At 37.0% G+C, this 23,471-nt stretch overlaps 1 protein-coding gene across 5 annotated transcripts in view; it reads left to right on the forward strand.

The window, feature by feature from the left end:
• Nucleotides 1-3,970: 3,970 nt before the first annotated feature.
• CDC7 (cell division cycle 7) overlaps nucleotides 3,971-23,471 on the forward strand; it is a 25,694-nt gene continuing 6,193 nt past the window's right edge. Inside the window, exons 1-11 of one of the 5 annotated variants that reach the window (XM_010860421.1) lie at nucleotides 3,971-4,062; nucleotides 4,438-4,637; nucleotides 4,740-4,917; nucleotides 13,219-13,302; nucleotides 15,052-15,187; nucleotides 18,208-18,301; nucleotides 18,387-18,529; nucleotides 19,404-19,656; nucleotides 20,280-20,375; nucleotides 21,138-21,316; nucleotides 22,125-22,207. In XM_010860421.1, coding sequence (XP_010858723.1) covers nucleotides 4,803-4,917; nucleotides 13,219-13,302; nucleotides 15,052-15,187; nucleotides 18,208-18,301; nucleotides 18,387-18,529; nucleotides 19,404-19,656; nucleotides 20,280-20,375; nucleotides 21,138-21,316; nucleotides 22,125-22,207 — 1,183 coding nt within the window. In that variant the 5' untranslated portion in view covers nucleotides 3,971-4,062; nucleotides 4,438-4,637; nucleotides 4,740-4,802. Of the gene's footprint in view, nucleotides 4,063-4,437; nucleotides 4,638-4,722; nucleotides 4,918-13,218; nucleotides 13,303-15,051; nucleotides 15,188-18,207; nucleotides 18,302-18,386; nucleotides 18,530-19,403; nucleotides 19,657-20,279; nucleotides 20,376-21,137; nucleotides 21,317-22,124; nucleotides 22,208-23,471 lie in introns of all 5 variants that reach the window. The other 4 variants (XM_010860420.1, XM_010860422.1, XM_010860423.1 and 1 more) reach the window with 4 other exon arrangements.

Here is a 23,471-nt window from a genome sequence, read left to right on the forward strand (position 1 = left end):
GCTATATTGACTATGCCAAAGCCTTTGACTGTGTGGATCTCAATAAACTGTGGAATATTCTGAAAAAGATGGGAATACCAGACCACCTGACCTGCCTCTTGAGAAGCCTGTATGCAGGTCAGGAAGCAACAGTTAGAATGGACATGGAACAACAGACTGGTTCCAAATAGGAAAAGGAGTATGTCAAGGCTGTATATTGTCACCCTGCTTATTTAACTTATATGCAGAGTACATCATGAGAAATGCTTGGCTGGAGGAAGCACAAGCTGGAATCAAGATTGCTGGAGGAAATAGCAATAACCTCAGATATGCAGATGACACTACCCTTATGGGAGAAAGTGAAGAGGAACTAAAGAGCCTCTTGATGAAAGTGAAAGAGGAGAGTGAAAAAGTTGACTTAACGCTCAACATTCAGAAAACTAAGATCATGGCATCCAGTCCCATCACTTCATGGCAAATAGATGGGGAAACAGTGAAAACAGTGACTGACTTTATTTTTGGGGGCTCCAAAATCACTTCAAATGGTGATTGCAGCCATGAAATTAAAAGACACTTACTCCTTGGGAAAAAAGTTATGACCAACCTAGACAGCATATTAAAAAGCAGAGATGTTACTTTGTCAGCAAAGGTCCATCTAGTCAAGGCTATGGTTTTTCCAGTAGTCATGTATGGATGTGAGAGTTGGACTATAAAGAAAGCTGGAATGCAGATCATGAAGCAACAGTTAGAACTGGACATGGAACAACAGACTGGTTCCAAAAAGGAAAAGGAGTATGTCAAGGCTGATTATTTAACTTATATGCAAAGTACATCATGAGAAATGCTGTCGAAGAACTGATGCTTTTGAACTGTGGTGTTGGAGAAGACTCTTGAGAGTCCCTTGGACTGCAAGGAGATCTAACCAGTCCATCCTGAAGATCAGTCCTGGGTGTTCATTGGAAGGACTGATGTTGAAGCTGAAACTCCAATACTTTGGCCACCTGATGTGAAGAGCTGATTCATTTGAAAAGACCCTGATGTTGGGAAAGATTGAGGGCAGCAAAAGGGGAAGACAGAGGATGATATAGTTGGATGGCATCACTGACTCAATGGACATGGGTTTGGGTGGACTCTGGGAGTTGGTGATGGACAGAGAGGCCTGGAGTGCTGTGGTTCATGGGGTCACAAAGAGTCGGACACGACTGAGTGACTGAACTGAACTGAACTATGCTGTCTGAACTCACTTTAAACTTATGACACAAATATAAAAATAAAATAAAATAAACTTATAGCACAAATATAAAACCCTGCTGGCAGTATCATCATCTTTCCACAGTACACCTTCTCACTCTCAGAAGATACCTCTGACTTTCTCTCTCTTCTAACCTCTAATATCCCCTTCTTGATGAAGACCTCATCTCACATTTTACTAAGAAAATTGACGTAATCAGGTCAGAGCCATCTTACTCTCCCACCCAAACACAAACCGTTGTTTCTGAATTAAATCTTCTATCTTTCCCTCCTATTAAAAGGATGCGAATCTTGGTTCTTTTCAAAGGTCCATCCCCTCTCCTTATGGTTGGGGGCCATTCCTTCATCCTCCTCTATAATGACATTATCACTTAGATATGTTAACAGTCATCTTAGACTTGATTGTTGATTCCTGTAGGTATTTTCTTTTCCTTGAACATCAAATGTTTTTAAACTACATCATTCCCACAAAAAATATAAACACTTACCAGCCAATATAACAACCAAAAACTTCCCTTGCTCTATTTGACCAACTATAGCCACCATCCTGTTTCTTTCATCTTCCCCTCCAAAAACAAAAACAAAACCAACCAACCAACCAACCAAAGAAACAAAACCTTAAGACTTGTCCACTTGTATATCTTTTGCTCTTCATACACTTCAGTCTTTCTGTCTCACTATACCTCTGAAACTATTCTTGCCAGAAACTAATGATGGCCATGTTGCCAATTCATTGTCACTTCTGTGTCATCTGTGTCCTCGCTACTTAACTTTTGGGAAGCATTTGCTATAGTTAACCACTCTTGTTCAATTGTAAAACTTTCTCCCCTTGATTACTATGACATCACTTTCTTACCTCACAGGTTATTCCTTCTCAATCTCTTGCTGGTTCTTCTTCCTCTGCTGCACAACTTTGAAATGTTGGAGATTCCCATAGCCCAGTTCTCTATCTATAAGCTGCTTGGATAACCTCATCTAGTCCCAAAATTTGAAGTTTAATGTATAAACTCATAACTGACATATGTATGTCTCCAGCCTTGACTCCATTCCAGATCAGTATATTCATTTGTTTACTTGACATTATCACTTAGATACCTTAACAGGTGTCTTAGATTTATCATCAATGTCCTCCACCAAAAGATTACTAGGAACACAACTGTAATGAATTAGTTAGGTTTATTATTTGTTTCAATGAGAATGTACACCATGGAGAATCATATGACATCTCAGTAACAGGGTGTTAGAAATTTGGATTTGTGTGAACTGTGGTATTGGAGAAGACTCTTGAAAGTCCCTTGGACTGCAAGGAGATCCAACCAGTCCATCCTAAAGGATATCAGTCCTGAATATTCATTGGAAAGACTGATGCTGAAGCTGAAACTCCAATACTTTGGCCACCCGATGCAAAGAACTGACTCACTAGAAAAGACCCTGATGCTGGAAAGATTGAAGGCCAGAGGAGAAGAGGACAACAGAGTATGACATGGCATCACCGACTCAATGGACATGAGTTTGAGAAAGCTCTGAGAGTTGGTGATGGACACGGAAGCCTGATATGCTTCAGTCCATGGGGTTGCAGGGAGCTGGACACGACTGAGCAACTGAACTGAACTGAAATATTGTGATTCAGGGAAGGGCTCAAGGAACAGGGACTTTTCTCTGGATTGGAAGCTGTAGGAAGGCAGAAGTAATTCTATAATTGTGTATTTTAGTTAGTACTATCCAGAGTGACTGAGTATCAGCTACTGGTAAGAGGCTAAAATTATAATTAGCAAAGAAGCAGCAGTCACCCATATCAGCAAGGACAAGGAAATGTTTGCTCTTTTTTGTGGCTTGGACAATGGTTATATTTAGTCTATATTCAGACATGATTACAGAGTGATCTTTTTCTTTTTCTTGCTCTTGATCCATCACTGTCAGAGTGGCCTTGTCTGATGTTGATGTTCTGCGAAATTTCCCCCCTTCTAACTTACCAAACTCATTCCTATCTCAACACTTACTCTCTCCTTTGCCAAGTAGTCTCTTTCCCATTTGGTTCCCATCATGGTGCCTCCCTCTTGGTGATTATCACTTCCTTCCACTTTTCCTTTTTTTGGAGCCCTCGCCAACATCTAAAATAATGTTGTGCATTTGTTTGTTTATTGCCACTGCCTCACTGGAATATGACTTCATTAAGGGATGGAGGTTTTTTCCATCATATATTCACCTCTGCCGTCTATGCGGTCGCACAGAGTCGGACACGACTGAAGCGACTTAGCAGCAGCAGCAGCAGCAAGCCCAACCTAAAGAAACCGGCAGGAAAGCCAAGGACTCAAATGTATACTGACTGATTGACTGTCACTAGGTTCATTTCCTCGAATACAGCCTTAAACAATTGGCAGTTGCCTTTTTTTGTTTATTTTAACGGATAACTAAGGCACTCAACAAAGAGAAGTGAATCTGGGAGTCAAGAAAGTTGTCTTTTTTTCCAGAGTGCCCAACGTCTCTGTAGTCAGGTACTGTTAGGACTACAGTACCTGAGACTTTTGAATTATCCCCTTTCCTGAAAATCTATTAAAGCCCTAACCTTAAGTTTCATTCTATTCTTTATTAAGGGATTATTCCCGGACTTTACATCTGTAACAGTTCTTTCAGACAGCCAGAGCCTTAGGGAAGAAACCCAACTCCCTCGCGCAATCTCCCAGAAGCAGATGCCACAGCCCCGACGGCTTTACAGTGCGCATGTGCAACTGGAAGCGGCGAGGCGGGAAGTGTTGCGCAGGCGTGTTTGGCCGACTCGGAGGCGGCGACCCAAGCATCTGGGAAGTCCCAGAAGTCGTATTCCTTTAAACCGTGAGTTTCCGACGGTTTGATCCATGGTGCGGGATTGTGAGGGATTAGGAACGAATTCTAGATTGTGATTTCCCTCTCGTTGCAGCTCACTAACACCCCAAACCCTTGCGGGTCCCACTGACCCGCGGCGGGAATGTGCTGCGCCTGCGCACTAAGCATCCAGTTCGGTCTCGGGTCTGAGGGACTAGGTCTTTCCCCGCGGAGCTCGCGGGCCGGCCTCCAGGAGCGATCCCATTTATGTCCCCCTTCTCTTCCGCCCGGCGCTCCTAAGACGTGACGTTATCATTTCTCCACCACGTTGCACGAGGCCTTGGACAAACCTCCCGGCGCTCCCTTTCAGTAGTCAAAAGTTCTCCTCCAACCCTCTTCCTCCAGGTCAAACCGTTCTCCACACTAAGGCCTCCCCCACCGGATTCGCTGCCTCTGCAGTTCCCACCGCCGTCTGCTACCGGAGACTCCCCCGGTAGGCAGTTTCCCCTTCAGCCCCTGCCGGTATGTCTGGGAGGTGAAAGTGAGGCCCATGGAATCTTTAGAAATGGTTCACGGCTTTCCTTCCTTTGGGGATTTGGACAAAGGTGCGTTTTTAAGTGTTTGCTTTGGGGACAGTAGCATTTTTAGTGCTTAGTTCACTAAATGATTTAAACTTCTCATCTTCTCCAGTATTCTGATTTTCACAGCTGCTTTGGTTCCCCTGTGGACATGACTCTGTAACTGGCATTTTGCACCCCACTTGCTTTGTGATGGAGCCTGCTTTGGGGATTCAGATGGATGAGCCAATGGCTTTTTCTCCCCTTGGTGGCCGGTTTCAGGCGGAAGGCTCATTAAAAAAACAAGAGCAGAATTTTAAACCACCAGGTATGTGTTTATTTCCAAAGACATGTAGAAAACAATTCTGTAATTTCCATTATTAAAAAAACAACCAAAACACTGAATCTTAAAGTGAGTTGTATGTTTATATAGGAGTACTTTACGAATCGGTAAAACGTAAGATTTAGGATTGGATTGCATTTTAGAAGGATTGTAGTCCAGCCATGTCGTTTTACAGGTGAAGCTGCTAAAATCTAAATATTAGTGCTTGTCTAAGATCACAGTTTGTTGATAGCCAAACTAGAATTTCTCTTCTAGACCTGTGTTCTTATTTCTACTCACCATATTGCGTTAAGCTTGAATTTAGAAATGGACATTGGAGGGACTTTGACTGAGGTATTCAAAGGTAGAATTCACTGACAAAAGTAAATGAAGTGTCTGTAGCAGTACTAAAGGATTGTATCTCAGTGTACATCAGGAAATGTTTGACTCTCACCCAGACCTTGAAATGAGAAGAGTATCAAACAGTGCCTGATCTTGTACACTATCATGTGCAGCTTTATCCCTGCTGTAGCACTGTGTCTGCAGCATAGTAGACATTCAATAAATATTGATTAAATAGGAGTTCCAATTAACTGTTGGTTTTTTCCCCCTTAAAATGTAGCTAAATCTTCTTGTTCCATCTTTGTCTTAAGCATATTTAGTGCTTTTTTCAAAAATATTAATTTTGACTTTTTGTTCATGAGATATACCTATATACACACAAACACTACAAAACAAACTTTAACTTGAACCCTGGAAAAATATGACATCCCATGTTTTTGCTTTCTCACTAAAGCTTAACTCATCTTTGATGTTAAAGTACCCTATTTGATGAAAGTACCCTTTGATGTCCCTATTTGATGAAAGCCACTAGTATTCCAGTTAAAGTTTCTACACTTAAAACTTTACACTTGGAAGTTATTTTTGATTTATGCTTTGTATTTGCTGCCCTCATCCAGTTCCCCAATTTTATCTTCCCATTCCCACTTTCATTCCCTTACACTTTGCTCCTGAATTACAGTGAAGTTTCTTACTTAAGCTGCCACCTTTCACTTCCTTTTTCATCTTCCAGTTCATTTTGTACACTGCCACTAGAACAATCTTAAAATGCCATTTTCATCCAGTTTCATGGATACTCTCCCTCTTCCCATCCATTTTTTTGCAATTACCTGTTTTTCGAGGTTCAGCTTTCCCTATGTCCTCAGACACATACAGTAACAGTCATTATATTATTATTCTTGTGTTATTAAGCACTCTGTGTGTCTTACCTCTTCAGTAATACTATAAGCTCCTTGAAGGCAGTATCTTGTATAGCTCCGGATATACATTATGCATTAGGCAGAGTATATGAATAAATGAATCTGACTTGGCTCTAGCAAATGTTCAGGTAAAAGCTGCTATTCTAATACTCTTCTGAAAATCTGCTAGGAAATAAAGAGTGGGGTGGATTTTATTCCAGAGTTCCAAAGTTTTGTAGCTTTTATGTCACAGAACATTGAACATTATAAACAGTACTTTTTATAATTTATAAAGCATGCTAAATTGTATTCATATGGTTATTTTTTATTTGACCCTTAATAAAAAGCCAACATTATATCAAAAACATAACTTGAATAAGGAATAAAGCTGATGAAGTCCAGGCACATAACTGTTTCATGATCTAGTATGATTTGCCTTGATAGAATAACTTTTGAATGGTGGGATTTCTGTATATCTTTTATTCCCAGGGCCTTACTCTGTTCAGCACATAGTAGGTGCTTGAAAATATTTGAATGCATGTTTTAATGCAAGGATATAAAGTAAAAATCTTAGTATAATGGGTTCATAGTATGACCCTTTGTTTTGGGATATTGGTCAGCTTTTTATATAGTAACTTTTCTAATTATTGTACGTGCTTAGAGAAGAAAATATAGAAAGAGAATATGGCACTGTCCAGATGTTGCCACTGTTGACATTTTGTTACCTTTCTTTAGTCTTCCTGTGCATACAGAGATAGATTTAAAAAAAAAATTGGAATCACAGCCAGTTTATTTCTAATCTCCATTTTTAACTTAGCAATTGATTGGAGAAGGAAATGGCAACCCACTCCAGTGTTCTTGCCTGGAGAATCCCAGGGATGGGGGAGCCTGGTGGGCTGCCGTCTCTGGGGTCACACAGAGTCGGACACAACTGAAGCGACTTAGCAGCAGCAGCAGCAATATGTATCTTGAACATTTCTTGGTGTAATTAAATATTCTGTAGCTTAGACTGCCTAATGTTCCATTGCATGGTATGCTATAATTTATTCAATTGCCTTTTCTTACTGAAACTTTAGATTGTTTGCCATTTTTCCTGTTACAAAAAATGCTACAATGAATGAAGTACCTGGCAGAGTTTATTCTATAATAGATATTATCTATAAATAGTAGATATATTTATAAATGATAACAATAAACAATAGATATTATTTAAACTAGCAAAAGTTTATTCTTTCATATTTTCAGCAAGCTTTTTATTTTTATTTTTTTGAGTGTCTACCTTATGCCAAGTTTAGTAAGTGATGAAGATCTTTTCAGCGAAAGAAGAAACTCTATGTGCTCCTAATGTCTCCTCTATACTGTTGAACTGTATTGGAAGGCTTGCTTTTGGTGTGTTATGTGAATAGCTCTTAGCCCACACTTCTGAAGTGGGTTATAGGTAACATCCTGGTTTGCCTGAAACAGTTTCAGTTTATGCCTGTTATCACAGTGTAATTATTACTGCCCCCTTTCACTCTCAAGAGTGTCCAGTTTGGGTGATCTCCCTAAATTATGTAATCTTAATTTACATTTGCTGCTGCTACTAAGTCACTTCAGTCATGTCCGACTCTGTGCGACCCCATAGATGGCAGCCCACCAGGCTCCCCCGTCCCTGGGATTCTCCAGGCAAGAACACTGGAGTGGGTTGCCATTTCCTTCTCCAACGCATGGAAGTGAAAAGTGAAAGGGAAGTCGCTCAGTCGTATCCGACTCTTAGCGACCCCATGGACTGCAGCCTACCAGGCTCCTCCATCCATGGGATTTTCAAGGCAAGAGTATTGGAGTGGGGTGCCATTTAATTATGTATAAAACAAGTTACAGGAAGCATAATTTTAGGCAGTACATGAAGCCCCAGAATAAGCAAGACTTATACTCCTAGAGTATCAGTGTTACTCCATAGTAAGTAATTGAAAGCATTTCATTTATATGATATATATTTCTTAAACCTCTGTTACATTTAACATAACACCTTGCTAGGTGCTAGTAATAAATCAGTTCATAAAACAGACAAAAAAAAAAAAAATCAGTGCCCTCAATCTAGTGGATAGAGACAGAAAATAGATAAATACTATATTCAAAAGTGATTAGTGCAGTGAAAAAAAATGTAGCGGGGTAGGGGAGATAGGTATTGGGGAGGAGATTGTGATTTTAGTAACCGGTCAGAGAAGGCTTCAGTGTGGTAACATTTTTAAAAAACTAATGTGTATTTGTTTTTGGCTGTGCTGGGTCTTTGTTGCTGCGCAGGCTTCTCTCTAGTTGCAGTGAGCCAGGGCTACCTTTCACTGCAGTGTGCCAGCTTCCCACTGCAATGGCTTCACTCGTTGCAGAGCACAGGCTCTAGGTTGCTTGGGCTTCAGTAGTTGCTGCTCCCAGGCCCTAGAACACAGTTATGGCGCACGGGCTTAGTTGCTCCGTGGCATGTGGGGTCTTCCCAGACTAAACCCCTGTCTTCTGCATTCGTAGGCAGATTCTTTACCACTGAGCTACCAGGGAAGCTCTAGTATGGTAACACTTGAACTAGGACTTGAAGGTAGTGAAGAAGGAGCTATGCATATATCTGGGGAGGAGCATTCCAGGCAGAGCAATCAGCAAGTGTGAAGGCCCTCAGCTGGGAGTGTGCTCGCATTTAGAAATAGCTAGGAGGTCATGTGACTGCAAGGAGATGAGTGATGAGAGTGAAGTCAAAGAGAGGAGGGAAAGGAGGTAGTTCTTTGGCTTTTATGTGAAACAAGATGTGAAACTATTAGTGGGTTTGGGCAAAATAGTGATATGGTGACTTATGGTAACTCTGGCTACTATGTTACAAATAGATTATAGGTCCTTGAGGATGAAAGCAGGGAGTACAGTTAAGGAGGTTGTTGCTATGAACAATTTAGATATATTACGAAACAGGAAAAAATTCACTTAAAATTTCAAAACAGAAGCCTAGATCTTCATTTAAATAATATTTAATAATTTAAATAATATTTTAGTTTGTGGACTTTTCAGGGTCTTTCCCCAATCCTCAAAGTGTATTTTCATTGGTTTCTGATATTCATTGGTCTCTGCCTTTAGTAGTAGTTTCTAGCTTTTGACATGAAAACTGTCTTCCAAGATCAACTCTCATCTTCCACTTCAGAATCTGAGGGTTTTTCCACACTGGGGATTTTTCATTCACTTTGATTGTCAGGAAGTTTTTCCATTCAGAAACATCAAAGTTGTTCTGCAAGCAGGAAACCTTCATATAATCATAATTTGAATTTTGTACAGATGGGTAACTGCATAGTAAGTGCTGGTGGTATGGAAGCACATTGAGCTTGCATAGTCATTCACATGGCTTGTGCATTACAGTATTTTCTTACTACTTATATTTTCTTTCTAGTTATTTCTAACAGCTAACCAGCGTCTCTACTACTAACTGCCAGCTCATGTTTATGCAAAGGGAGATTCTGAACATGGAACTCATAGGAAAGCCATAGAATGTTACAATTGGAGGGTGAAATTCATCTAATTCAACTCCGTTGTTTTACAGGTTAAAAACCTGAGCACTAATGTGGTTTAATGATAGGAGTTGACTCTAGACTTTTTAGATTTCAGAGTATCTATATCAGCACTGTCCAGTAGAACTTTCTGCAATAACAGAGATGTTTGTATGTTGTCGTATGTGGCTAGTGTGACTGAGGAAGTTAATTTTTAATTTAAATTTATTTAATTTTGATTAGTTAAATAGCCATATGAAACTGTATCATCCTACTACAAAGCTATTTATGTTATTAATCATGTACATACAGCAAAGCATACACACAAACACTTTAATACATTTAGTAATAAAAAGACCACAAAAGGTTGTTAAAATATTTCATCATACCTAAACACTGTTGATTGTTAAGATATACCATTATTTTATGTACTGCTCAGAAATGCTGCCAGTTATACTGTGACACAAGGCTTTTCCTTATCATTAGAATTTTTTTAATATACCTACTGGAAGAGTTCTTTTAGCTCTAACTAGACAAATAATTATATATCTCCAGTACATACATGAAAAGGAAAATAAACATTTTGGATCTATCTCTTCTGAATAACTTTTGTATTCAGAGTCATTGATACCCTATTTTTTCCATCCTAGTATTGTTCTCATATAGTAGCGATGCAGAATTTCTTTGAAGAATTCGTTAAAAAAAAAAGCCATTGTTAATGGGTTCTTAAGAGCTCAGTTATGTGGAGCTGGCCTGTGTTTGATTTGTTCTTCATAACCTCTACAATTCCTCCCTACAGTCATTTGGGTCTTAAGAGTTAAATGTGAATGTTCCTCTGATTTTTAACATTTTCTCCAGGTTATTGACACCTGTTCTGTAAGTTTTGATGCTGACCAACCACAGTTGTAAGTTGCATCCCAATTTGAGAGTTGTTAAAATCATGTCTTAGAATCAAAGAAATGTTATAGCAAATTGAACATATTTTAGTGTCCTTTTGTGATGCCTTTTCTGTGACACTGGAACTTGAAGTTGGTTGGACTTGACACTCATTAGACATGATTATAATTGACTGTGGCAACAATGACTGCTAGAAAGCCAGCCTTCCCCACAGGCCTTGGTTTTGGTTTCCAGAGTGAAGGAGTGTGGTAGCTAATAGTGAAGGGATTTCTGTTGTCTTTGGCTTCACTCTGTTGTAACTTATAAACTTTTGCTTTTTTTTTTTTTTTTCTGCAGCTGTCTGAGTGACCATAATGATAGTAAAAATTCATTCATTCAACGAATGTGCCAGACAGTGTTCTAAGAGCTGAGTGCTTTGTGAATTACACAGACAGGGAGCCTGTACTGATGGAGCTTATATTCTAGTGGGAGGAGGCAGACAACAAACAATTAAATAAACAGCGTAATTCTGTAGCAGATAAGAACTCCAGAAGACAATTAACAGGGTAAAGTGGATAATGGGAGGAGTGCTAATTTAAGTAGGATGTCAGAGGAAACTGAGGATTGATCTAGCCAATGTAAAGTTATAAGGGAAGAGGATTTCAAGCAAGGGGAACAGAAAGAGCAAAAGCCCTAAAGAAATGTTAGTAATCATAACCGCAACAATAAGAATCACCAGTATAATTTATTTAATATTTACCATGTGTCAGATATTGTGTTAAAAGCTGCGCTTGTGTTTTGTATATTGTTTTTTAATCCTCATAGTATTTTAGCAGCATGGGTACTACTATTACCCCATATTCTACAGATGGAGAAACTAAGGCTTACAGATATAAGCTGTGTGCTTTAGAAAGGTCATACCAGCTGGAGCCAGAATTTTGATTTAGACCTCTCATCTCTAAAACTGGTTCACATAATTACTGTTATATTGCCTCTTGTAATTGAAATCCATGAAGCTGTTCCAGTTCACCTGCACAGTAGGTGGGAAGGTGTTTTAGTTGTCTAGTCACCAAGTTGTGTCTGACTCTTTGTGAGGGTAATTTAAATAATTTAAGTAAGTTCTTTATGTTACTTAGATGGAATGATAGAGTAGAAAGACTTCTGGATTAGGTCTTCTTGGCCTCTTATATAATTTTCACCTCTTAGTATTCTTCCCCTCAAATTTATCTTCCACTTGTCATCTTCCTGCTTAATAACTTTACATGGCTTTTATTTGCATCCTGCCTTTCCTTTTGAATTTTTTCGAACACACTCAGTTTTTATCTTCTCTCCTACTCTCCCCTCCCTCCATAGTAATCCTTGCCTTTTTCCCTTTGCTTGTCTTTGCATGCATAGTAGTTCCTTCCTAAAATGCCTTCTTGTACAGTTCTCTACTTGGTAAATGCTTCAAAACACAGGTTAACTGTCACTTGAAGCTTCCAGGCACCTTCAGAGATGTTCATTCCCCTCCCCTTCTACCTAGTAATATATATGAGTATGTGTGTGCTTAATGGCTCAGTCGTGTCAGACTCTGCAACTCTTCTAATATTACAATTAAAATCTTGTATTAAAAATGAGCTTTTAACCTCTTTCTTTTCCACTAGACTAAGCTCCTAGAAAACAGGAGCTTCACAAACTTTGTTCATTTGTTTTTTAATACACCAATTGCTGGGTATTTTTTAAAACACAGTGTTAAATGAGTGCGTCGATAGACTTGTCAGCAATACCTCTGTGAAATTGGGCAAGTGACTTAACTTCCCTGAATATGGTTTCCTTACCTGAAAGACCAGGATCATTATGTCTGTTCTCCCAATATCACAGTGCTGTTATGTAGATCTGAAAAAATGCTGTGTCTGAAAAGATAATACATGTGTATGTACTTTGAAAATATCTTAAACTGTTGCAGATGCAGAGTGTTGTTAATAACTTTAAAAGTGGCTAATGCTTGGCCTAGATACTGTAATAAAATCTGTGGACTCTTAAGTATGTAAATCTCCTTTGTATCCAGTAGTTTATCACATTTTGAATTATTTCCTTCCTGTATTTTAACCATGCAGGCTTTTACAAAGACCTTATATTTATTTAAAAGTAATGATTTATCTGCTTTCAGGATATAGGATACTACTGGTAATTGGGACAATTTTTAAAGAATATTTTCTTAACATTCTGATACTTTTTAAGTAGAGCTTCTTTCTAGGGTATACTGTGATTATTCAATATATAAAACTTTTCCAAACCTGTAAGATTTTGCATCTTTGGAAGAGGAAATATAGTTTTCAAGAAAATTGCGTTGTGTCGTTGTCATGCCATCTAGTGATCGCAGCTCAGATTGTTTAGTTATTTTTTAAACTTAGCTTCTTTGTTGTGTTGTACTCTATGCAGTGACAGTGTGTCTGTCGGAGTGTAATTTTAGAGTAGCAGCAATTGGGTGTGAGTGTTACTTTTCAGTTTTGTCTGTTCCTTCAAGAGGTGTGTGAGTTAGCAATTTGATGGGGTTTTAGTCTTATAATTTTAAGGTTTATTTTAGCTATTTTTGTTTGTAATTAATGTAATGTAACATATTACTTATGTTTTAGAAATTATTTTGAGACATTTTAACCTAAGAAAATATAAAATATACTCATTAATTGTAACTGAATTCTTTTTTGCCTTGACAGGTGTTAAAAAAGATATTGAAAAGCTTTATGAAGCTGTACCACAGCTTGGTAATCTGTTTAAGATTAAGGACAAAATTGGAGAAGGTAATTTGGGTATATACTTCATTATCTTTATAAGCTCTTTTCCCCTCCTGTTTTCCTTTGTATGATCTTGGTTTTCATTATTATTTCTTATTGGAAAAATATCCCTTTTAAAATACAAGGACCATGGTTATATTACTAATTGGCATAACTTTTCTCTTTTCCTTGGAAATAAAGGAAGAATAAATACTTACAATAAAATGAACAGTCCTATTTGAAACTTTATAATTTTATACTATTAAAAGTATTGATATCAATATATAAATAACTACTAATGATAATTATCTATAAAAAATAAAAAGTTTAATATTTAAGTGGGGGGATTTGATCAGGGAAAGCCAAATCTTTTTTTCTCTTTTTCCATTGCAGTTAGGTAGAATTAAACATATATGAAACCTAAGATGGCAAATTGATGAAAATAAACTGGTAGAATATTTATAGGATGGTCAGTGTTATACATAAATACCATTCAGAGACACAATCATATTGACTGAATGAATGGCAAATTTAGCAGACAAATGTGAAGGGAATGAGAAGATAAAAGATAACAGAACTTTTTGGTGACTATATTGAGAGATAGAAAATAAAAACTTACTAAAAAAGAAAAAAAAACAACTATTTTTTCATTGTTTGTTTTTACAGTTAAGTGTCAGTTGAGAAAAAGCTGAATCAGTGAGTGCAGAGAAATTAGAAGATGAGATGATTTGGGATATAAGAATCAAATCTTTACATCTTTTTTCTTACCTGTTTTTGACACTTAAGTCAATTTTCTTACCTTTTTTCCAGCACTGACTTAGTATTCAAAATCTTTGTTCTGAAAAACTCTGCTGTCCTCTTTGTTGTTACAGTTTAGTTGCTAATTCATGTCCGACTCTTTGGGACCTCATAGACTGTAGCCCGCCAGGCTTCTCTGTCTGTGGGATTTCCCAGGCAGGAGTACTGGAGTGGATTGTCATTTCCTTCTCCAGGAGAATCTTCCCAACCCGCAGACTGAACCCATGTCTCCTGCATTGGCAGGGTTCTTTACCACTGAGCCACCAGGGAAGCCCTTCTGGTGTCCTCCTAACAAATAGCTAACTATTCTTGGGAGGCAGAGGGATGGAGTGTGATCTGAGGCTAATAAGTTTGAAAATTACAGCATGTATAGTGCCTTTTTGGTTATTTATGATGTACTTCAATATATTAAAGGTCTAGAAAATTTTGTAATGAGAAATCTATCAATTTATTTTAACTCAGTGTTTCTCAAATTTAATTGACCACCCAATCTTTTATTTTTTTTCTGTTTAACAGTGTCATGGTAAATTTTAAAATTTAAAAAAAACTTTTTAAAATGAAAAATGTTATAGGTTTTCCTCTAAGATTATTGTAACTTTTGCTTCTAACAGACCTGAATCCAAGTCTCCAGATAGTAATTTCAAATGGTAATATTGTGGAAAGAGATACTGGAATGGGTCATACCATGGAAATACCAATATTTTATGCTGATCCAATCAAACAGATTTACTGTATAGCTTTACTGAACTAATATACCACCTAAAAAAGTGACACCAGTTAAGAATGTATTAAAAGTTGAAAATAAGTTCCATTTATTAATACAAATGTATTTGCTTTTTGTGTTCAGTATCATTAGAATATTCATGATAAATTATGATAATTTTAGTTTCCAAACCGTTTTTAAGAATTATTTTAGCTTTGTCTCATAAACATTTTTAAAAGCCAAATATTAAAAGATTCTAATAAATTGTTTTACAGGCACTTTCAGCTCTGTTTATTTGGCTACAGCACAGTTACAAGTTGGACCTGAAGAGAAAATTGCTCTAAAACACTTAATTCCAACAAGTCACCCCATAAGAATTGCAGCTGAACTTCAGTGCTTAACTGTGGCTGGGTAGGTAACTGCTGTATATGATTTTTAAGATTTTTAGATATTAATAGATACCTCATAGGGATAATGAGATTGTCTGTGAATTAAACATATTCTTCATTCGGGTGTTTACAGTTTGCTGGCACTTTTCCTCTAATCTTGGAATGGTTAGTGAAGTTTATATTAATTTTTAGGGTGGATTTCCCTTGAGGCTCAGCTTGACTTCTGTTCTCTTACCACTTCTTCTAATCTTCCTACCAAATCGTAGACCTTGTCTTCCATGGTCTAAAATGTGGGGAACTCATATTTCACATCTCCCTAGATATTAACAGCTTCATCTCTTTATTTTGAACAACAGAATCTACTAGCATGTTGGTCTCTCTCTGCCTGACTTCATTTTGCCAGTTCCTTTTTCTGTTCACATGAACGCCTGGCAGTGTTTAGCGTAATTGATTTGAACCGTTGTCTTTAGACTTCTCTACTGCTATCTGTTCCTTGATTTCTCCCTGCTTTATTTGGCCTTCATTTCGGTATCTTTGTCAGTTCTTCCTCTTCTACCTGACCCCTAAATGTTGGAGTTCTTCCGTACTTGATCCTGGGCTTGCTTTCTCTAGGCTTTCTTAAGTGGTGTCATGTATTCCACACGGGTTTAAATACATAGTAGTGATTCCCACAAGTGTATATAACCTCAGAACTCATATTTATGTATAAACTCGTGTTTATATATAAAAATTTATATATATATAAAACTCAGATTTATATATCTATATATATGTATATCCACCTGCCTATTTGACATTTCCATTTGGGTACCTAATAAACATCTCAAACCTAGTACACCAGAAAGTAAATTTTAATCCACCCTCATTGGCCCCCAGAATTACCTATTGCCACAGTCTGTTTTCATCTATCCATCTCAGCAAATGGCAGCATAGTCTACCTAGATACCGAAGCCAGAAATCATCACACAGTTTTTCCATATCTCTCCTAGTCCACATCCATCATCATGTCCTGGCAGTTTTGCCTCCCAAATACATCTAAAATCTCATCCATATCTGTTTATCTTCTCAACTGCTGTCTTAGTCCAAGCCTCTGTTACTACATAGACTGCTTCTTCTCTTCCTCTCTTAAACCCATAGTCAAAGTACAGCCAGACTGATCCTTAAAATATAAAAATACGTATGTATGTAATTCAGATTGGATACTGTTAGTTCCACTAATTGTTCAATGTTTTCTCAATGTTCTTTGGAAAATATCCAACTTTATCTCATGTCAGTCTTTCTACTTTCTTCACTGTGCCCTAGTTTCTCTAGCTCCTCAAATTTGAGTCAGGAGCTTTCTCACTTCAGGGTTACTCCCCATACTGCTTCCCTAACCAGGAAGACCCCTGCCAGTCTTTGCATGCTGACTCCTTATCTTTCTGCCCTGAGCAACAACAGTATCACTTCAAAGCGATCTTTGATTTAAATGAGATCCTTTTTTTTTCATTGTCATAGCACCGTTTGATCTCTTTTAAAACCCTTATATTTTGTCATTATTTGTTACCATGTTTATTATCCATATTTTCCACTAGATAGTAAAGTTCATGAGGGCAGAAATCATGTTAATTTTAATTCACCATCGCATCCTTAAATGTCTAACATAGTGTCTATTGATTAACAGGGCGCACTAAGTATCTGTTGAATGAATGAACATGCTGTCTGTTTATTATAGAAGACAGGAAAATAAAGTGGCTACTGTAAGGCACTTACCTTCTAGTACCCTGAATAAGATTATTCCTTTTTCTATACTGTAAACAACTCCTTCTCCAACTTTTTCTTTCCTAGTTCTTCAGCAATGTACATGCTAAAGAAGTCTACCTGATCTTGTTTCCTTTCTAGCTCCCATACTGGTTTTTATTTTTTTATTTGATAGTTACTTCAGAAAAACTGTCTTTATGTTCTGATTCCATTGTATTCTGTTTTTCCTCCTTAAATCCTGGTTGGCCTTTTCCATTTAAGTTACTTTCTGAAAATTAGTTAATTCTACTTTGCAGTTAATTCCCCTTTGCCAGGATGAAAGCCTTTCCTCAGTCCTTATTTTCGTTGACCTCTTTACTGATCACCCCTTCCTTCAAAACTCCTTACTTGTGGACATTCCTGTCTGGGCTTTCTGCCCCTTCTTCCTTATTTTGCCCTCCAACTTGAGATTTTTCCAAGGCTCAGTTTTCTCTTTAATAATTTCACAACTTTAGGTATCACTTATCTGTAATACAGTCACTGACTTACACTTGACTTCTCACTTAAGATGTAGTCTTGTATCTAAATATCTTTATCAAATTGATGAGGTTTTAGTTTTAATGCTTTTTTCCCCCTATTTTCTCTACATGCTTTGTTGGTATCTATGTTGTTTTACTCAGACTCAAAACCATGGAAATCGGTTTACCCTGTTTTCCTCATTTTTCTATGAAGTTGTGTGGTGGTTAAGTCTAGATCTGGAGCGTACTGCCTGAGTTCAAATCCTGGCTTCGTGACCTGCTAGTTTAGTTACCTTGGGGAAATTCCTTAGCCTCTCTGGTCCTCAGTGTCCTTATCTGTTAAAAAAAAGGAGGAAGGGGGGAATAATAGTACCATCCTTATAGGGTTGTTGTGAAGGTTATTTGAATTGTTGATCAGTATGATTGATTGATTAAATCAGAGCTTGGCATGTAGTGAATGTTCAACAATTATTAGCTATTTTTAATTGATTTATTCATTACTGTTACCATCCTATCTCTAAGTCTTGTTAATTCATTTTTATTAGTCATCTTTTCCTTCTCATTCTGTCACTTCCCCATTTAAAGCTATAATTACCTTTGTTTTTGAATTATAACCTTATAACTGATGCTGTTTTTGTTTAAAAAAAAAAAAACCTCAAGTGAGTAGACTATCCTATATGGTGATGGCTTTAAGTTAGTTTCCTGGTGTTATTTATGTATTGCTAAACTTGCATTTCTTTAAAAAACTTCATAAAGTTTCAGTTCATTTGACCTTTCCTCCAAAGTTCATTGTTCATTTTTCCACTAGGGGGCAAGACAATGTCATGGGAGTTAAATACTGCTTTAGGAAAAATGATCATGTGGTTATTGCTATGCCATATCTGGAGCATGAGTCCTTTTTGGTAGGTTTTAATATTTCTTGAATTTTTATCGGCTAAATATTTCATTGAAAGCAATCTTATAACCTTATTCATAACTTTATTTTAGGACATTTTGAATTCTCTTTCTTTTCAAGAAGTACGGGAATATATGTTTAATCTGTTCAAAGCTTTGAAACGCATTCATCAGTTTGGTATTGTTCACCGTGATGTTAAGCCCAGCAATTTTTTATATAATAGGCGCTTGAAAAAGTAAGTATGGAAAGTTACCAGAAAATATTTATACTTGAATGAATTTGTGCTGTGGGGTCCATCTCTTTGACTTAAAACATACCACAACAACCATGCCCAGATTTTTCTGTTTTAGATTTTCATTGTGGTTCGGGAAGGAAAATACCCTCAAGGAGAAGATAAAATTGTATTAGTAAGACAGTATACATCATTAGATGTGCCATGGCTCAGTGGAAATAGCTAAGAGACTTAGAGAGGTTCTAGTTTTTTTTTTAAACCTTATACATTTCTCTGGGCTTCATTTTAGTGAATGAGGGGATTGGACCACATGATAGCCAATTTCCTATTTCAACACTAAAAGTTTTGCATTTTTTATTTTTTTCTGGTGATGATATACATAGAGGCATTGTAAGCTGACAACTTAAAAACTGCTGTTTATACAGTGGATCATATTGAGTATAGTAAGGAAAATAGAACCATAACCTCTTTTCTTGGGCTTCTGTACTCCTGACTTGTAAATTTAAACCATGATTTTTAATTTATTTTTATTTTAAACTTGTTTAATTAAAGATTATCTGCTATGATGCCATCTCTGCCACCATCAGAGAACAAAGGGTCGTGTTTATATCTGCTTTCCTTGTCTGCACAAGCCATTGGAAGAAGGGGAGAAAAGATGTTTTCTGTGTGGGGGAGACATCTTTCCTTAATTCAGTAGTTAGCTATTTAATTGTCTAAGACAAGTTTTACCTTGTCTGTAAAACTTAACTTTTCTTTCTTCAAGAATATTTTAAATCCTTAATTTATCACCAAAAGATTTACAGTTTCTGTGTGAATGTGGATGTTACTAAGCTTTCAATGTTACAGAGAAATAAAAATGCTTATTTTTGTTTCATAGGTATGCCTTGGTAGACTTTGGTTTGGCCCAAGGAACCCATGATACTAAAATAGAGCTGCTCAAATTTGTCCAGTCTGAAGCTCACCAGGAAAGCTGTTCACAAAATAAATCCTATGTAATCACCGGCAACAAGATTTCATTGAGTGGCCCAGCAGCACCTAAAGAGCTGGATCAGCAATCTACCCCAAAAACTTCTGTTAAAAGGCCCTACACAAACACACAAACTCAGACTAAACATGGAAAAGATGGAAAGGTTCTACCTCTTTGATTTCTTAAGTACCAGTACAGTTTTAGAAATGTACTCTGTCCAACAGAGGGAGTTCTAATTCTAGGAGGATACTTGCAACTAAAAAATACATATATATATATATATATGTTATAGATTCAGTTTGTTAGATTTCACTGAGATTTATAATGGATTGTTTTATGATTTGAAACTGAAAATTTTGCTTCGTAGGTTTATAATGTCTTTGTCACTACAATTGTATTATATAACAAAAATGGAAAATAATAAATTTACCCCTGCATGTGTAAAGTTTATATTATCCTTTTTAAAAGAAAAACATTGTAGAGGGAAAAAATTCCGAAGTGTCTATCTCCATTTTAGCTGCACAGCAACATGTAACATCCATGCAGGTGGTTTTATAATTTTTCAGTTATGTATATTTGTGGACTGTGATAACACTGTATGGTGGCTAAGAACTCTGTCTAGACTATTTTCTCCTTTCACAGAAGTGTTTTGGTGCCTGAGGATGACTTGGATGCAGCTGCTTTTGTTTTATGTCGCTTAACTCTCTCAAAACTATGGCAGAGTACAGCTGGCAGAAAGTGTTACAGATATAATCCTTCTTTTCCTTGTTTTTGTTGGTATTGTAGGAGGGATCTGTAGGCCTTTCTGTCCAGCGCTCTGTTTTTGGAGAAAGAAATTTCAATATACACAGCTCCATTTCACATGAGAGTCCTGCAGTGAAAGTAAGTAATGTAGCTTAATAGTTCAATCATCAGTCAGTGTCACACTGGAGAGAATTTAGGGAATGGCTAGATTAGGTTTTATTATCAGTAAGTTATTAAGGTTTTTTTCTTTAGCAGAAGGTGTTACTGCTTTGAGCATCTATCTAGTCAGTGCTTTGATTTTCTCCAGGTATGAACTTTTCTAGTGGAATATTTCGTCATTTTTGATTAGCTGCCTATTGTTCCTCTTTCTCTAAGGGAACATTTAGACCTTGTCTGAATGGTTGGAGTTGTGAGCTCCCAACAACTAACACATTTCTGATGCACAGTTGATGGCATAAAGATGTTTGTAAAGTTCAAAAAACTGTCATCAATGTTAAATGGTTTTAAATGGACTTATGATATCCTATAGCAGCTAGATAGCATGAGCAACAAATTAAAACTGATTTTGGCTGATGTAATTGTGCAGTTTACAGTTCTGAAATGGAGTTAGACACTAGAACATAACTTTTATATACTTTTGTAACATTTCAGAGAAAGTTCTAATAAAGTGCAATTCAGATATTCACCAAACTAGGACTGGTTAGTAAATTTTTATGTTTACCCAACACAGAAACCTAAAAAGAGCTTAAATGTTTTGATAGGCAAGTGTTTGTTTACATTCCAACAGCCTGTTCAGCAGTTTTGAAAGTTATACTTCCCCTATTGCTTTTACTGTTACTAGCATATACTAGCATCGTGTTAAATGTCATGAAAATAGAGGCTATGACTTTTCTTTTACAGCTTATGAAGCAGTCAAAGACTGTGGATTTACTGTCTAGAAAATTAGGAACAAAAAAGAAGACCATTTCTACCAAAGTTATGAATAGTGGTGTGATGAGGAAAACTGCCAGTTCTTGCCCAGCTACCCTGACCTGTGACTGTTACGCAACAGATAAAGTTTGCAGTATTTGCCTTTCAAGGTAATGTGTTTTGATGGTGCTGTAAAACCACCAGTATGGTGCCAGACAAGATGAGAAATTACATTGATTTTGGTGGACAATTGATATAAGTGAGTGAAAAGAAAAAAGGCGGTCCTATGAACGGCACAGGCACTGATACAGATAAGTACCTTGAAGAGTAGATGACAGCTGTTGTCATGCTTGTCCCTTTACATACACATGCTCTTTGGGAAGCACATTTGCTTTTACATGAAACGGTTTTGTAGCGGTAGGGATAGCTCTTTTGAAACTTCAAAATTGCATGCTTTACTTGGTGATTTAAGCTTATCTTCTTTTCTTTATTCCTGCCTGTGTAGAGTAACCTGAACCAAATACTTGAACTCTTCTCTCACTCCCACCTCCCAACTCTTTTGCCACACATGAATTCCTTTCTTCCCTTCAGGACTTTCATAAGCTTTCATGAGCCTTTCCTGATTAACTCAAGTGTGTAAGTGAACAAGTATCTCCATAATTAATCACTCCAAACAGATATAAATTTTTATATCCCAGAGTTCCTGTTTTAGTCTATTTTTCCATTATGACTCTTACCCTACACTACCTCTTTTTAATGTGTGAAAGTACCGTGAAGCCTTCTGAAATAAGGCCTGGGAACTGGTGTGTGAGGGGAGGCCTATAGAAGCAAAATCCAGGATTTTCATCCCACTGGGTTATCATTTGCTTTGTAATAACTTTTATTTATGTAGATGTCAAAGTAGAATTTACTGTGAACTAAACTGATGAGTGTTATTTTTTTGGCTTTAAATAATTAAACTGATTTCATCATCATAAGGCGGCAACAGGTTGCACCCAGGGCAGGTACACCAGGATTCAGAGCACCAGAGGTCTTGACGAAGTGCCCCAATCAAACTACAGGTATGTTGCACCAGAAATACAGAATCCAGTTAAACTGGTTGCCATAAATTTCATTGTATGGTTTTTGTCTACTTGTGACTAAATTTGAGCTCTTCTGCTTTTAACTAAATTATGTAAGTGGTTCTAGCAGTGTGACATTCCCTTTTTGAGATAGTATTATTAATGAAATCTAGTGTTGCCTTTTTTTTTTCCCCAATAGGTTGCATTTTGCTTATCTAGTTACGAGATGATTTGAAATAATTTTAATATTACCTTTGTGGGGGGAAAAATTGTATTTAGTAGTCTTTGCTAACTTAAGACTTATAACTTTTTATGTTTGCCTAATACCTCAGAATTCTTCTGGGACACACATGATTGTGTGTTTGATTAAAATTTTTTTTTGTTATTGTGAAAACAGTATAATAGTGTTAAAGAGTTTTTTTTTTAATTTATTTTTTATCAAAGAATAATTGCTTTACAGAATTCTGTTGTTTTCTGTCAAAACTCAACATGAACCAGCCATAGGTATACATATATCCCCTCCCTTTTGAACCTCCCTCCCATCTCCCTCCCCATCCCACCCCTCTAGGTTGATACAGAGCCCTTGTTTGAGTTTCCTGAGTCATACAGCAACTTCCCCTTGGCTATCTATTTTATATATGGTAATGTAAGTTTCCATGTTACTCTTTCCATTCATCTCACCCCCTCCTCCCCTCTCCCTATGTCCATAAGTCTATTTTCTGTCTGTTTATCCTTTGTTGCCCTGTAAATAAATTCTTCAGTACCATTTTTTTAGATTCTGTATTTATGCATTAGAATACTATATTTCTCTTTCTCACTTACTTCACTCTGTATAATAGGTTCTAGGTTCATTCACCTCTTTAGAACTGACTCAAATGAGTGCCTTTCTATGGCTGAGTAATAATTCCATTGTATATATGTACCACAACTGCTTTATCCATTCATCTGTTGATGGACATCTAGGTTGCTTCTGCATTCTAGCTATTGTAAATAGTGCTGCACTAAACAATGGGATACATGTGTCTTTTTCAATTTTGGTTTCCTCAGGGTATATGCCTAGGACTGGGATTGCTGGGTCATATGATGGTTTTATTCCTAGTGTTTTAAGGAATCTGCATACTGTCTTCCATAGTGGCTGTATCAATTTACATTCTCACCAACAGTGCAGGAGCATTCCCTTTTCTTCACACCCTCTCCAGCATTTATTGTTTGTAGACTTTTTGATGATGGCCATTCTGACCAGTGTGAAGTGATATCTCATTGT

The sequence above is a fragment of the Bison bison genome, unplaced genomic scaffold (genome assembly GCF_000754665.1).
Source record: "Bison bison bison isolate TAMUID 2011002044 unplaced genomic scaffold, Bison_UMD1.0 scf7180017864466, whole genome shotgun sequence".
NCBI classification, from domain to species: Eukaryota; Metazoa; Chordata; class Mammalia; order Artiodactyla; family Bovidae; genus Bison; species Bison bison.